Source organism: Juglans regia, chromosome 6, assembly GCF_001411555.2.
Source record: "Juglans regia cultivar Chandler chromosome 6, Walnut 2.0, whole genome shotgun sequence".
In the NCBI taxonomy this organism is placed as follows: Eukaryota; Viridiplantae; Streptophyta; class Magnoliopsida; order Fagales; family Juglandaceae; genus Juglans; species Juglans regia.
Window position 1 is genome coordinate 37,804,047 of NC_049906.1, and position 15,894 is coordinate 37,819,940.

General features: G+C 36.9%; 1 protein-coding gene across 2 annotated transcripts; it reads left to right on the plus strand.

Moving 5' to 3' along the window:
* Window positions 1-6,870: 6,870 nt before the first annotated feature.
* LOC109002497 (disease resistance protein RPV1-like) lies at window positions 6,871-11,179 on the plus strand. Of its 2 annotated transcripts, XM_018980283.2 has the most exons (5): window positions 6,871-7,411; window positions 7,802-8,903; window positions 9,072-9,347; window positions 9,416-10,300; window positions 10,412-11,178. In XM_018980283.2, the coding sequence occupies exons 1-5, from the start codon at window positions 6,912-6,914 to the stop codon at window positions 11,060-11,062; spliced, it is 3,414 nt and encodes a 1,137-aa protein (XP_018835828.1). In that variant the 5' UTR covers window positions 6,871-6,911; the 3' UTR covers window positions 11,063-11,178. The 2 variants fall into 2 exon arrangements, with proteins under 2 accessions (XP_018835828.1, XP_018835829.1); XM_018980284.2 differs by lacking the exon at window positions 9,416-10,300 and having other exon boundaries at window positions 10,412-11,179.
* The last annotated feature ends 4,715 nt before the right edge of the window (window positions 11,180-15,894 follow it).

Consider the following 15,894-nt stretch of genomic DNA (forward strand, 5'->3'; position numbering starts at 1 on the left):
AATCTCGCCGACACCCTTGCAGCAACTGGCTCCCCTATCCCTGAAAAAAACCTTGTTACTTATCTTCTCACTGGTTTAGGGCCTGCTTATGAGAGTTTCGTAACTTCTGTTACAACTCGTGCTGAACCCCTAACCTCCCATGAACTCTATCAACTCTTACTTGTCCAAGAAAACAGACTGAGCCATGTCTCAAAAATTCTTCATGAACCTTCAGCAAATTTCACTTTCTCTTGGGATACACGTGGTCGTGCTCCCTTTCGTGGTGGAAGACAAGGCCGCAGGAGAGGTCATCATCACTCTCGTGGTGGGAGACAGTTCTCTTAGTCCTCAGGGAACACCCATCAAGCACCTAGTGGGCCTCGCCCTACTTGTCAAGTATGTCAGAAATCAGGTCATGTTGCCCTCCAATGCTACCATAGATTTGATCATTCCTATCAATATAACCCACCCCAATCCTTTTCCACAAATTATACCTCTTCCAACAACCAAAACACCATCTCCGATTCAACTTGGTACCCTGACTCAACTGCTACCCATCACATAACCAGCGACTTGAGCAACTTGAACTTGTCATCTGAACCATATCATGGACCTGAAGCAATCCATGTTGGAGATGGATCTTGTCTTCCAATTCAGAATTTCGGTGACTCTCTCTTTCATTTAAACTCCTCTAATTTTCGTTTATGCAACCTTCTTCATGTACCTAACATCACCAAAAATCTAGTCTCAGTTCTTCAATTTTGCATCGATAATAATTGTTTCTTTGAGTTTCACTCCACTCATTTCTTTGTGAAGGACACCCGGACCCAGAAAATCCTCCTCATAGGTCCAACTCGTAACAATCTCTACGTCTTCCCTTCTTCTCCGAGCTCGTCCTCATCACTTCAGACTTATCCTTCTGCTGCTCTTGGTGAAAGGACCTCTCTTTCAAATTGGCATAGGCGTCTAGGGCCCCCGTCGCTCGAGCTTGTCTTTAAAATTTTACACTCCAACTGTTTGTCATTTGTTTCCAACAAAAAGTCTTTCAATTGTTCCGAGTGCCCCTTGGCTAAATGCCATCAATTGGCTTTTGATTCCAGTTGGGCCGTTTACACAAGGCCCTTACAAGTAGTCACTGTGGACCTTTGGGGCCCAGCTCCAGTTAATTCAAGGCTAGGTTTTAAATATTATGCCTCATTTGTGGATCACTTCACTCGTTACACATGGTTTTATTCGCTTAAACTAAAATCTGATGTTCAACATATTTTCCACATATTTCTATCTCACGTTGAACGACTATTCAATGTCAAATTAATTACAATTCAAACGGATGGTGGAGGTGGGTTTCAACCTCTCATATCAATTTGTCAAAAACTTGGCATCTCTCATAGACTTTCTTGTCCCCATACGCATCAACAAAATGGTATAGTTGAAAGAAAGCACCGACATATTATCGAAACTGGGCTTGCTTTGCTAGCCCATGCTTCTCTTCCTAAATCATATTGGTCTGATGCTTTTGAAACAACAATGTATTTAATTAATCTTCTACCCACAAAAATTCTCAACAATAAATCTCCCCATTCAATTGCTTTCAACCATGATCCAGATTATAACTTCCTCAAAGTTTTTGGTTGCAAATGTTTTTCTAATCTCAGACCATACAATAAAAATAAACTTCTTTTTCGCTCTACTCCATGTTTGTTCTTGGGCTATAGTCCACATCACAAAGGATATAAATGTTTGGATCTTAAGCCCAATAGGCTATATATTTCAAGAGATGTGACTTTTCATGAAGATGAGTTTCCCTCTTCGGAGTCCATTAAATCCACACCTCTGGCCCCGTCCATACCCTTTGCTCACTTACCCCTCTTCCCTCAATCTATCCTTGGTCCATGCCCTGGCCCAATAATAGATTCCCTCAACCCATTACCCACCAATATTTCACCTAGCCCATTACCGCCCACTCTCTTACCCGGCCCTTCCTCGTCAAACACATCTAACCCTAATTCTCTAGACAATTCCTCATCTATTGCGCCGCTACTTTCTTCTTCTTCTAATCTTAACCTTCTCGACCATTTCTCATCTTCCAGTCCTAAAAATGCTCCTTCTTCTTCTTCTATTCTTCGACCACCATGGTCTCCCATCATCACCGAAGCAAAAAAAATTCCTCTCGTCCCCGTACTTGCACAGATGGCACCATTCCTTTTCCATCACGGCACTGTTTCCTCTCCATGGCTATGGTACCAGATGATCCTTCAAGCTTCTCAGTTGCATCCAAATTTTCAGAGTGGCGAGATGCAATGTCTCAAGAGCAAAATGCGCTCCTTCACAACAAAACCTGGAGTTTGGTACCCTTTAATCCCTCATATAATGTTCTTGGTTGTCGTTGGGTTTTTAAAACCAAATTTAACTCTGATGGAACTTTGGAACGTAGAAAGGCCAGGCTGGTAGCTAAAGGCTATCACCAGCAACCTGGCCTTGATTACCATGATACTTTTAGTCCAATAGTCAAACCAACTACCCTACGTTTGGTTCTCTCTATTGTTGTGACTCGTGGCTGGCCTCTGCGCCAGTTGGATATACAAAATGCCTTTTTACATGGATTCTTGTCTGATATTGTCTACATGCAACAACCTCAGGGCATTATTGATCAAAATTTTCCTCAGCATGTTTGCAAGCTTCATAAAGCAATTTATGGTCTGAAGCAGGCCCCGAGGGCCTGGTTTGCACAATTAAGCTCTTGGTTAACTGGTTATGGCTTTTCTGCTTCTCAATCTGATCCGTCTCTATTCATATTGAATCATGGTGATTTACACATGCTCTTGCTAATTTATGTTGATGATTTTGTTCTGACATCATCCAAGCCGAGTGCCATTAACAGCTTTATCATTGATTTGGGTCTTGCATTCCCTGTCAAGGATCTAGGAAAACTTTCCTATTTCCTTGGTCTCGAAATTGACTACTATGACTCTGGTCTTTTTCTTTCTCAACGTAAGTACATCAAAGACTTACTTGTTAGAAGCAACATGATTCATGCTAAACCCATCACCTCTCCTATGTCTGCGTCTCTCAAACTCTCACAGTTTGATACTCCCTCCTTTGATGATGCTACTTTGTTTAGAAATATAGTTGGTGCTTTACAATATTTGTCTTTTACTAGACCTGACATATCCTTCTCAATAAACAAAATATGTCAATTCATGCATTCCCCAAAACAATCTCATTGGTCTGCTGTTAAGAGAATTTTGAGGTACCTTAAGGCCACAATTAATTATGGCTTGATGTTCAAATTCTCCTCACCTTTCACTCTTCACGGATACTCAGATGCAGATTGGGCAGGATGCCCAGATGACAGAAGATCCACATCTGGTTCTTGTGTTTATTTGGGAAATCATCTTATTTCCTGGAGTTTAAAGAAGCAAAAGACAGTTGCAAGATCAAGTACAGAAGAAGAGTACAACTCACTTGCTTCCACTACTGCAGAATTAATTTGGTTGCAAAAACTGATTCGGGAGTTGGCTCTATTCCTTCCTAAATCTCCAACTTTGTGGTGTGATAACATTGGAGCAACATACTTATCTGTCAATCCTGTCTATCACTCCAAGACAAAGCATATAGACATTGATTATCACTTTGTTCGTGATCGGGTTGCTGCCAAGAGTCTAACAGTTGCCCACTGCAGTTCCAAAGATCAGTTGGCTGATGTGCTGACAAAACCCTTAGTTTCTGATACATTTTTTAGGTTTAGAACGAGTCTCACTGTTGTTGAAACCCCATTGGACTCGAGGGGACGTATTAACCTAGATAAATTAGTTTTACAGAATTCTTAGAATATTCTAGACTTTACACTTGTCATCATCTTATTAGCTTTCTTGTAATGAAATATTCTTGTAAACTCTATAAAAGGGACACTGTCCCTCAATACAAAATATGGATTTCAGCTATTCATAATTATTCTTCTGACACATACCACCGATAAGAATTTTTTTTTCATTAGGAGAAATGTTAGATCTATAAATTGATTCTATAAAAATATACATGGCTTTAGGTGTGACGCAAGATTTATTTTATAAGAAAAATGGTTGTAAAAGATGCATTTTTCTAATATTTTGCAGAGTTAAGAAAAACTAATGTGTCGGCGTGGGACATCAATGGATTCAAGTCTCCCTAAAGTACCCCAATTGTTAATGGGAAACAATATTTGCATTTTCTATTTTTGTGGACAAAATAATAATTTTGACAATCGAGAGATCACATTATAATAACAGAATAACTTGAGGAAGCAAATTTTAATTTGCAACCACCCAAAAATAAATAAAAATAAAGGACAAATATGTCAATATATCACCAAACCAAAATTAATAAATTAACCAGAAGTGTGTGTATATATATATATATATATATATATATATATATTCTATGAATAAAAGTGGTTTTGGACTAATGAATAGTGATTTTTCTCCAAATGTTTTTACCATTTTGTCCCTCATTATTGTGGCTTTTCTTTTTTGCCTTTATCTCATTGTTTTTCTTTTTTGGAAATTTACATTTTTGTCCTTTTAATTTCTTTCTATGAATAGAAGTGTCTAGATACGGAATATATAGTGTTTTTTCTCCAAATTTCATTTTCCCATTTTGTCCCTCTTTGTTGTTTCTTTTCCTTTCTTGCCCTTATCTCATTCCTTTTCTTCTTTGTAAATTTACTTTTTTATTCTTTTAATTTATTAGTATATTTACATATTTGACCCTATTTATTACTGTTGTCTAACCGTTAATGAACAGTGATTTTCTTCAAATTTTATTTCCAATTTTATCCCTTTGCATTTATCATTTTCCCATTTTGTCCTTATTATTATTTTTTTTTCTAAAATATTAAGTAAATTCAATATTGTTTCCAGTAGAAGACACATCAACATAGCTCTTGAATGGACGCATCCTCCAAACTACGCAACAACTATGTGTTGTTTAGTACTTATGTATTGCTTCTTTTGCTAAACCTTTTTTTTTTTTGGATAATAATGAATCACATTCCATTCATTAATAGAGGACATTATAAAGTTGATTTAAAAACAAACCAGTTATAATCATTAATAACTTCTCAGCACACTTTCGTGATTGATATGGTCTAGTCTATATCTCTAAAGACCTAAATCTAAGAGATAACACAACTCTTTCCACCATAGAGTTAATAGTAACTAAGTGACAAAACCTATATTCTGACTAAGCGGAATAGGGTGTACCAAATCCCACCATAAGCACCGTGTAAACAGAGGGGGGACCACTCCACTCATACTAAGGTCTGAAATCACTATTTTTTAGATTTTAATTTTTTTAAGAAAATAAAGACAGGACACAAAATAAAATACATTGAGAAAATATTGCAAAAACCAGAAAAACAATGCCCAAAAAAGTTGTTGTGGGGCAAGCAGTACACGCACCACATTGGTTTTACTCCGCCATGAATAAATTTCTTTTCAATAAAACACAGGGGTTCCACATGACTTGATATCCTGCAACTAAAATAATTGTACCTGTGGGCTGTATGTAGATCATGAGAATGATCACGAGCTTGAATTTTCAGCTATCCTGCAAGCCTGCCCTCTTAGTTGATGAGAGGTCATTAAGAAATACATTCTTCCATTTCATTTTAACATGATAGTGATTATACAAATTAAGTAGCATTCCTTTTCATTAAGAAAAGTGTTAGATTTTTAAAAAGAATTCATAAAAATAAACATGATATAGCTTGATATAGCTTGATATAACTTGATGTGAATTGTTAAATTTATTTTACAATAAAAATAACTTTAAAATGTAACATATTGCATTATGTCACACCAATAAAAATTTATGTTACTTAATTGATGCAGGACATGGATACAACCAACGTGGCAGCGGCTTCCAATGATTTTGGAACATGCAAGCAATTAGTGTGAAGATGGAGTTATCAAGCCTGAAGTTACGGCGTCAACTTACCTTTAGAATTGTTTCTGTTTTCAGGATGATTTACTTTGATTTGTTTTCAATTTATTGTTTCCTTTATCAATTGTCTATCATTGTAATGGAGGATGAAGTTTGGAATAAAAAAAGACTGCTTTATTTTTTTCTCTGCAATTCGGCGACAGTTTTTGGAAGACACAGTTCCTCTGTTTTCCGTAAGCTTAATTCCTCTGTTTTCTTTCAATAATTTAACGCGGCATTGACTCAATGCATGACTTCACGCGGCATTGACTTAAAAGCGGCATCTTTCTCTGTTTTCTTTCATTTTTTAAAGTTGCGTTTGGATGTTGAGATGAGTTGAATTTTTTATGAATAGTAGTGAGTTGAGATTGTTGAATGAGTTTGGTGGGGTCCACTTAATATGAGTTTAAAATATATTTAGATGTTAAGATGAGTTTAGATATATTTGTAAGAAGTTGTAAAAAAAAGTCCCATCATTAATTTTATACTGTTCATCTGACAGTAAAAACCTTTCTTTTCTCATCTGGCGCCAAACACAGCATTGAGGGAGAGAGAGTCAATGGGCAACTAGTCAATGGGTCCCACAAATTAAAGAAAAAGAGAGAGAAATAGAGAGAGAGTGTTAGTGGGTCCTACAATTAAAGAGAGAGAAATAGAGAGAGGGCGTGCAAATAAAGAGGAAGAGAGAGAAATAGAGAGAGTTAGTGGGTCCCACAATTAAAGAGAAAGAGAGAGTGTCAGTGGGTCCCATTATTTTGAAATTTGAAAAAGTTGAATTATTTGTTGTATTTTATATTGGAATTTGAAAAAATTGTAATGCTGAGTTGAGATGAATTGAGATGAATTCAACTTCCAAACGAAGCCTTAACTGATATGGTGTGAGAAAGCGGCATGGCCTAGAGTTGTCCTTTTAAAGCAGAGTTGATGATTTCCAACTCTGATTTACATACGTACACTGACTAATTTCTTCCATGGCCTTATCTACGATCTCTTCTTGGTCTTCTTCTTCATTCACCTCTCCATGGCTCTACGATGTGTTCTTGAGCTTTAGAGGAGAAGATACCCGAGATACTTTTACTGCCCATCTATACCATGCTTTGATTCAAAAGGGAATCCGTTCCTTCATAGATGATGATGAAGTTAAAAGGGGTGATGAGATTTCAACAAAACTCCTCCCAGCCATAGAAGATTCAAGGATTTCCATTATTATACTCTCAAAAAATTATGCATCATCAACATGGTGTTTGGATGAGTTAGTGAAGATTCTTGAGTGTAAAAAATCAAAGCAACAAATAGTTTTACCTGTGTTTTACCACGTAGATCCATCAGATATCCGACATCAAAGAGGAACTTTTGGTGAATTATTGGCTAAACATGCAGAGAATTTGTATGGAGACATGAAGTTGCATATGTGGAAGACAGCCCTACAAGAAGTTGCTAATTTGTCCGGAGACCATTTGATCATAAATGGGTATTTCATTCATGATTTCCTCCCATTCTATCATATATATGTATAGATCACTAGTTTGCATCTTGTATATATATGGGTTTTAATATGGAACTAAAACATTGATTTCTTTATAAGTTCATTGGAAATTAAGGCTGAATAAATTGAACTAATCACAACCAGAATGAAACTATATAAAAATCAAAGTTTTTGTTTGGCCTTTTTATGATCACAAACTAAAGTACATGCAGAGATCGATCAACTCGTACACTCTGCTTATGTTCCTTGCCTTTCTTATTTTAGTTTATTTTCAGGTTCTTGGAAAAAATTATTTAGATTATGTTCCTAGTTGTTTTTCATGCGAAGAGCTATATTCATGAATTAATCCTTTTTCTTTATATTGTATATAAATAGGAACGAATCTAAATTCATTGATGGAATCGTTCAAGAGGTCTCAAGAATAGTAAATCATTCATATTTACATGTTGCAAAGTATCCAGTTGGATTAGACTCCAAGGTATGGGATATCATGAATTTGCATGTAAGTGTTGGGACAAATGACGTTCGAATGGTAGGGATCTTAGGAGTTGGGGGAATTGGTAAGACAACTCTAGCCAAATCAATTTATAACTCAATTGCTTTTGGATTTGAAGCTAGTTGTTTTCTTGCAAATGTTAGTGACACTGCGAATCAAGTGTATGGTTTGGTCCAACTACAAGAGACCATTCTTTCTAAGATCTTTGGAGATTGTAAAAGTTTCAAGGTTGATAGTATTGTTATGGGAAGCTCTATGATAAAGCACAGGCTTCCTTCTAAAAGAGTTCTTCTAATTCTTGATGGTGTAGATCACTTGAACCAATTAGAAACCTTAGCAGGAGGTCATGATTGGTTTGGTGAAGGAAGTAGAATCATAATCACAACAAGAGATCAACACCTGTTGACTACTCATGGAGTTGATTCAACATACAAGATGAGGGGATTGAATCAAGATGATGCTTTACAACTATTTTGTTGGCATGCTTTTAGAAGTGAGAAACCGGTTGACGGTTATGGAGAGTTTGTAGAACAGATCATAAATTATGCTGGGAGCCTTCCACTAGTTTTAACGGTGCTTGGTTCGGATTTATATGGTAGAAGTAAAAAAGAGTGGGAAAGTGCATTGGATCAGTACAAGAAAATCCCTCACCAAGATATTCAGAGAATACTTCAAACAAGTTACAATAGATTAAGTGAAAATGAAAAGAATATTTTCCTTGACATCGCTTGTTGTTTTATTGGAGATGTATTTGATGATGTCATTAAGATACTAGATAGTTTTGATTTTTGCCCAAACTTTTGGATCCCACGACTTAGGGAGAAGTGCCTTATTTTTGAGCTCAATGGAAAGTTGCAAATGCATGACTTGTTACGAGATATGGGTAGAGAAGTTGTTCGACAAGAATCGCCCAAAAATCCAGGAGCACGTAGCAGATTGTTTAATCATGAAGACGTTCGCGATGTATTGGAGGAAGATACAGTAAGTCAGATCAAGATCTCTTTTAATTAAACATTAATTGTTTCTTTGCCACATGCGACATATAGTACTTTTATTTATGTGTATATATATATGAATAAATAAATAATTTTGTTTTAAAAAATAAACATTGTGATTGTTGCCACACTTAAACATTGTCTTACTATATAGGGAACAGAGAACGTTAAAGCAATAGTGGTAGATTTTCTTGAAGACGATGACATGATACGCTTGAGTTCAAAGGCATTCAAGAAGATGAAAAGACTCCGATTATTTAGATATCGCAATGCACGGTTTTCTGGAGAACTTAAATCTCTACCAAATGGAATAAGAGTGCTTGATTGGCCTAAATGTCCTTTACAATCTCTACCACAATTTCATGGAGACAGACTTGTTATACTACGAATGCCCTTTAGTCTAATCCAGGAGATACGCTTGGAATTTAAGGTACAATTATTATTATTTTTAATATTTCTTTCATTAAACTTAGTTTGATGTTCTTTTCCTTTTAACAGAATCTGATGGTTATGGATTTCCGTGGTTGTGAATTCATAACGAAACTCTCGGATATTTCAAGTTGCCCAAATCTGATGAAAATAAATCTTAGCTATTGTAAAAATCTAGTTGAAGTTCATGATTCTGTTGGATTAATCCTTGATAAGCTTGTTAACTTGAGACTTAATGGATGTTTCAATCTAAAGAGCTTTCCAAGGAGACTCCAATTGAGATCTCTAGGATTCCTTGATCTTAATGATTGCTCAGGCCTTCAAAACTTTCCTGAAATCGAATGTGAAATGGAAAATTTACGTGAAGTCCACTTACGGGGCACCGCAATAGAAGAATTGCCATCATCCATTGGGCACCTCATTGGGCTTGAAAGTTTAGAGCTAGGTAGCTGCGTAAACCTTAAGCGTCTACCAAGTAGCATTCATCAGTTGAAATCTCTAGGGTGGATTGAGCTCAACGATTGTCCAAATATTATAAGTTTTGGGATGGAGGAGGAGGTGCATAATGGACAACCCACAAATTCAACCACTTCTAATTTTCATTTATTTCTTACAAACTCTGGCCTATCAAAATCGAATTTCTTGGGGCCATTTCATTTCTTTCCCAAACTGGGCTATTTAGATCTATTAGGCAGTGATATCGTAAGCATTCCTTCAAGCATCAAAACATATGTTAGATTGTGGTATGTTTCATTGAATGATTGCAAGCAACTTCAAGAAATTAAAGAGTTTCCACCGAATCTAAAAGTGGTAAGTGCTAGTGGATGCATATCACTAGAAAGCTTACCAGAAATATCGAAAGAATTCAATTTCCCACGGCTAGAATGGATTGGCTTGGCCAGATGCTATAAAGTGAATATGGGAAATTGGATGTCAAATCCTGCATGGAATAAAGTAAGTCCCTATATATATTTCTCTTTTCCTTTTATACTCGTTTTGTGTGCCTAATTGGTTTATATATATGAATATTGTTGAGATATATTTTATGATGTATTGATTCAACAGGCTGAGATGATATTTCCGGGAAAGAAGATTCCAGATTGGTTCAGTCATTGCAAGGAGATCACTTCAAATAGTCATCGGTGTAAATTTGATATTAAAGTGGCCCCACCGTATAACTTGGATGACATCATAGGAATTGCTTTTTGTGCTGTTATTGAACCTGTTGCAACTATTATTTTGGCCGTTTCAATCATGAGAGGAGATACCTACGCCAGGAATTATTGGGATGCACGTGCAGCATTTGATGAAATTGATTCAGATCATGTATGGTTAAGGTACTTAACTACAGAAGATATTATGCACCTACGAGCTGTGAGGGTAGATCGGGCAGATGATCTGGGGATTATATTTGAAAGCAGAGATCCAAATTCAGTGATCTTCAAACGTTGCGGAGTTCATCTGTTATACAAACAGCATGAACCGAATACCAAAGATCATGCAGGTCATGTGCCCCATCATGAAAATATTGGAAATTTAGCAAATCCAATGGGTGGAAGTCAGCTTTCTAAGAGGCGTCGTGTTGATTATGATGAGTATGAAGACAATCACAACATTGAATCCAACTTGTACACACAACAAAGGAAGCCTGCTTCAACCTTGGAAATCAAAATTTTTCTGATTTCAAGTGTATGGAGGAGCAGTTATGTAAAGTAGTTATTTTTATTTTGTATTTAACTTGAGCTTCATATGAATGAAAATATGATTATTTAGCCTGAAATATTTGGAGGCTCCTCGAATTGCCAATAGTACTATTATTTTGTGATGGTTCATCCATCCAAATTCTAGCATATTTGTGTGGTACCTTACATGGAGAGGGCATTTCTTTTTACTAGAAGAACAACAACTACAAAACAAAACTCGAAGGTAGTTTACAAAACTACCTTCCGAGTTTTTATATATATATATATATAAAGTTGTATCTTCGAGGGGCTAGCTCCTTCTGCTGCATCTTTCTTTTTTGACTGCTGTGTTCCCAAGCACTCCAAAGTAACATCTAGGGCTTCTATTTCCACAATCACCTTCAAAGTGAATATGCAAGATATGCGAATTGACAACTGTAGATCCCAATTATAAGATTGGCAAAGTTCTTGCAGTTCCCTGAAAGGACTAAGCTGCAAACTGGAGAAACTCATGATTGGATCCAAAAAGGAAAGCATTATAACGCTTACATTCCCACACCCCGCTCCATCTCTCCAAAAAGAAAACAAAACAAAACTCGGAAAAAAAATGATGGCTAGGAGGTCATTTCGTCATTGTCACCATGCCACAACAGAAAAAATTCACAGAAGATTACAATGTCTACCACCCGACATTTAGGCCCCTCAAGAAGACTCCCTTCAGGCGCTTGCATTTTAACAGCATCCGCATACATCTCAATTGCCTCAGTAAGGCTACTGGAATCACATATAAGAAATTTGTGGAAGGATCGTTCTACCGCAAGATTGGCAAACGCCTCATTATTCACAAACACATATCTCAAATCTGTCAATTGACCAAGCTTTAACTTTGGATAAGCTGAATAAAGATATGATGTAATTAAGTAATCCAAGACAGCATCTCCAACAAACTCCAATCTCTGGTGAAAAAAGACATTTCAAATTATCACAAGATAAAATGTTGCATTGTTGTGCAATTGCTGCTCTGAAGCCACTATCAACTATGAACGCTCCAACAAGAGCTTCAACCACATCAGCGATTGTTTTCTTATGAAGCCAGTGGTGACCTCTACTGCATCTAGTTGGACTGTAACTTGCATGATCTGCTAGACCACTTGAATGCTGTAAATGAACAGCTGCTTCTGTCTCCTTGTTGCAGATTATTGGGCAAGGGCATGCACATTTCTTCCTCTCAGTTTTTCCCTTAGGGTTTCCATCACCTATATATACACACAAATACATTATCCCATGTTTGTAGAAACTACCCAAGCACTTGTTGCCGCAGCCCAATTCTTGCATGTCCTCACTATCACGGAAAGCCAACCATCGAAGCCAAAGCCCCGCCGTTCACGATGCAACCAGCCTGCACCTTCACGATTTCACTCAACCAGCGCACGTAAACTGCAACTTTCCAAGGAAGTCAGGCCGCTGCTTGCTCCTCCATAACGCTGCCATAGCCACTTACCTGCACCACAAAACTCGTGCGACTCCCACACGAAACCGAAGCCGAATAACTCTGTTTTGCAGTCCAAAAATAGAGCAGAACCAAGACGGCCATTTTCGGTTGATCATCACCGTGAGCCCTTCCCCATAGCGCAACCGTGCAGCACCCCAGCCACTGCCACGACCGAGCCCAGCCTGAAACACTTGCTCTAAACTTCTTCAATTTCGGTTTTCTCTCTTGCGCTGCACTTAGTTTCGGTGGTTGCCGTCTGCTACATTCCTCTGTTTTCTCTCCATTTTGCATTTCAGTTTTTCCTCTGCAACACACGGGCATCACTTCGCACCCCCTCCATTTTCGACTGGTAAGGGCTTCTTTCTCATCCCTTTGAGTTTCGGTTTCTCCTATTGTAACCGTGCGGATTCTGCTTCTTAGTATTCGGTTTATTTTATCTTCTTTTTTTGCAGTTTTGTTTGTGGCCGTGGGTTCTGATTATTGTGTGTGGTGAGTCTTTGGGTTGGTGCATTTTGTCGGCATTGAAGCCTTGCTGGAAATTATTGTTGTCGTGAGTTTGAGTAGCATTTTGTGAGTTTTCTGGTTGCTATGCGTGGGAGTATTTCGGGTTGGTGTGTTTCGGGTAGGCATTGAAACCTTTGCTGGAATTTCTCATTGCCGTAACGTACTCATGCAGTTTCTTCTTCAAATTTATTTTGATTTTATCCTCATTTCTGCAGTTTGTTGTTGCCGTGAGTTGAGTTTGCATTTCGTCAGTTCTTCGGCTTCCGTGGCTTGTGATTCCTAATTCTTGGTCATTTAAGTGAGTAAGCCAACACTTTGTATTAGAATGGTCTTAGAAATTTTGATTATTGGTGTTAGACGTTGACTTTAGAGGGTGTTTTAGTAAATATTAAGATTAGTATATGATATTTTGGATTGAGTTTAGGGCTGTCCAGATTACTACTTGGTTGACTTAGTAAGCTATTTTTGCTATAATAGGGTTTGGAATTGTGGGTTTTAATTATTTAGATGGAGGTTGTGTTATTTTCTTTTAATACTTAGTTTATATATTTTTTTATGAATATGCGACGAGATTGATAGAAGTCAATTTCAAGGTATAGATAATACGCTGCAGGAGTTAGGTAAGCGGGGTTTCTATGCTGGGTTTATTACAAGTTAATAAGACTGAGGTTGATTTTATGAAAACTTGCATAATTTGTGTTGTGTTGGGAACTTGTGAAAACAAAGATCATCCTCGATCACTTATCTGCATTATTCATGAAATCGGTGTGAAAAAGGAAAAATATATTCTGACATGCATTGTGTAGACATGAGCTAAATTCTGTCATGTGGTTTCTGAAATCTGGAAAAAGAGCGATATTGAGAAATGAAAAGTTGTGCATTTATTTGTTCTGGCTTTTGTGTTCAGCGTGTGTAAACTGTTCTGATTCTGTTTTGGTACTCTGTATTATTTTGATATAACATCTGAAAACCTTTGGCATGGTGTACTGGTTTTCGTATCTGACTCTGTCTCTGCTTTGCTCTGCTCTGCTCTGTTATGTTCTGCTCTGTTTGGGTTGGTACCAACTTCTATGTCTCTGAGTACACCCACTTTGGAAACAAAGTGGTTTTATTGTGGTCTTTTTCTGTGTGCACACTCAGGGCTCCGAGAAGAATAAAGGAAAGATTTCACCTCTGTCTCTGCCTGGTTTGGCCACCGGGGTTAGCACAACCCTACCACGGGAGTGAAACATGGTCTTTGCTCTGTTTGATGCTCTGTTTTGATCTGATGATGATACTCAGATTATGTTATGCCAAAGTACCATGGGTTTTACTTGTTTTAAAACCATCGCTCTGTTATTTTGAAAATATGTTCTGTTCTGCATGATAATTCTGAAAAATATTTTATTCTGCATACTCTACTTTATAAATGCTCATGTTTGCACGCTAGCATATGATTTCTGCTTACTGAGTTGTTGATAACTCACCCCCTATCATTATAATATTTTTCAGATGATGTGGTGAGTCCAAATGAGGACCTGGTTTAGAATGCTGCTTGTGTTTAAGCTGAGAAGATGTTGGTAGAAGAAGGACTTCTGGTGTTCTTAGTCTTAATGTCTTTGGGTTTTATGAGTTTAGTAAGATTTATGAATTATTTAGTTGATTGGTTATGACTACCGGGAGGTTATGGACCCCTTTGATTATTATTATTGCATTAAAGATTGTGTGGAGTTTGTAATGAGATTATTGAGAAGATTTGAGATTGATTTTATTTATGAAGTTTTTGGAGATTTTTCCTTTGGATGTGTTGGGGAGATATGTTTATGAGTAACAAGTAGTAATTCACCAAGCCACTCGGATTTGGAGCGTTACAGTTGTCATTGTACCACTGTTAATTTGTTTTGTTTTGTTTTTTCCTTTTAAATTATTAAAAGGAATCTCTTAAAGCTTGAAGAAGCTGCTGAACATCTTTCTTTTAATAATTTAATGCGGCATTGACTCAATGACTTCACCAAGTCCTCAAGGAAGTTGCCATGAACATACCATCAACTGATAGGTATGGTGTGAGAAAGCGGCATGGCCTGGAGTTGTCCTTTTGAAGGAGAGTCGATGTTTTCCAACTCTCTACATCCAGTAAGTACAGTGATCATCAGGCATTACATACAAACGTACACTGACTAATTCCTTCCAAGGCCTTATCTACAATATTCTCTTCTAGTTCATCATCTTTTTCAACTTTCCATAAATATATTTAAACTCATCTTAACATTCAAACACATTTATAATAAACAATTCTAATCTATCTTAGGTGGACTCCACAAAACTCACTTTATCATCTCAACTCATTACTATTTATAAAGAACTCAACTCAACTTAGCATCCAAACGTAACTTTAGATGAAAGATAAAAATTGAAAAAATATAGTTAAAATATAATTTTTTAATATTATTATTATTTTGATATTTGAAAAAATTGAATTAAGATTTGACCGTAATATAGAGTCAAGACATTAATGAGAAGAAACGCCAAAGTAAGACCCTACCCAACAATTTATTCTTATACCTACCCTTTTCTAACTTCAAGTGATAGTGTGGGACATCCATATGCAATAATTATGGTCTTGACGAATACAATCCTGACCGCAATTGGAGAGGTAAATGAACCAGTTTATTTAATAGTCCGCTCGGTAATCGTTTAGTTAAATTTAAGTTAAACTCGACTTTTGAAAAAAAAAAAACTTGCTCGTGAAAGTAGATATTCGCTCGATTAGTAAATGACACATATCCTACAAAACTTCGACTATACTCGGCTAAGTCTTTTTAAGACCCACTCGTTTATGCCTCAATCGACTCGTTAGCTCGACTCGATTAAAGCTATTTCATATATTGATA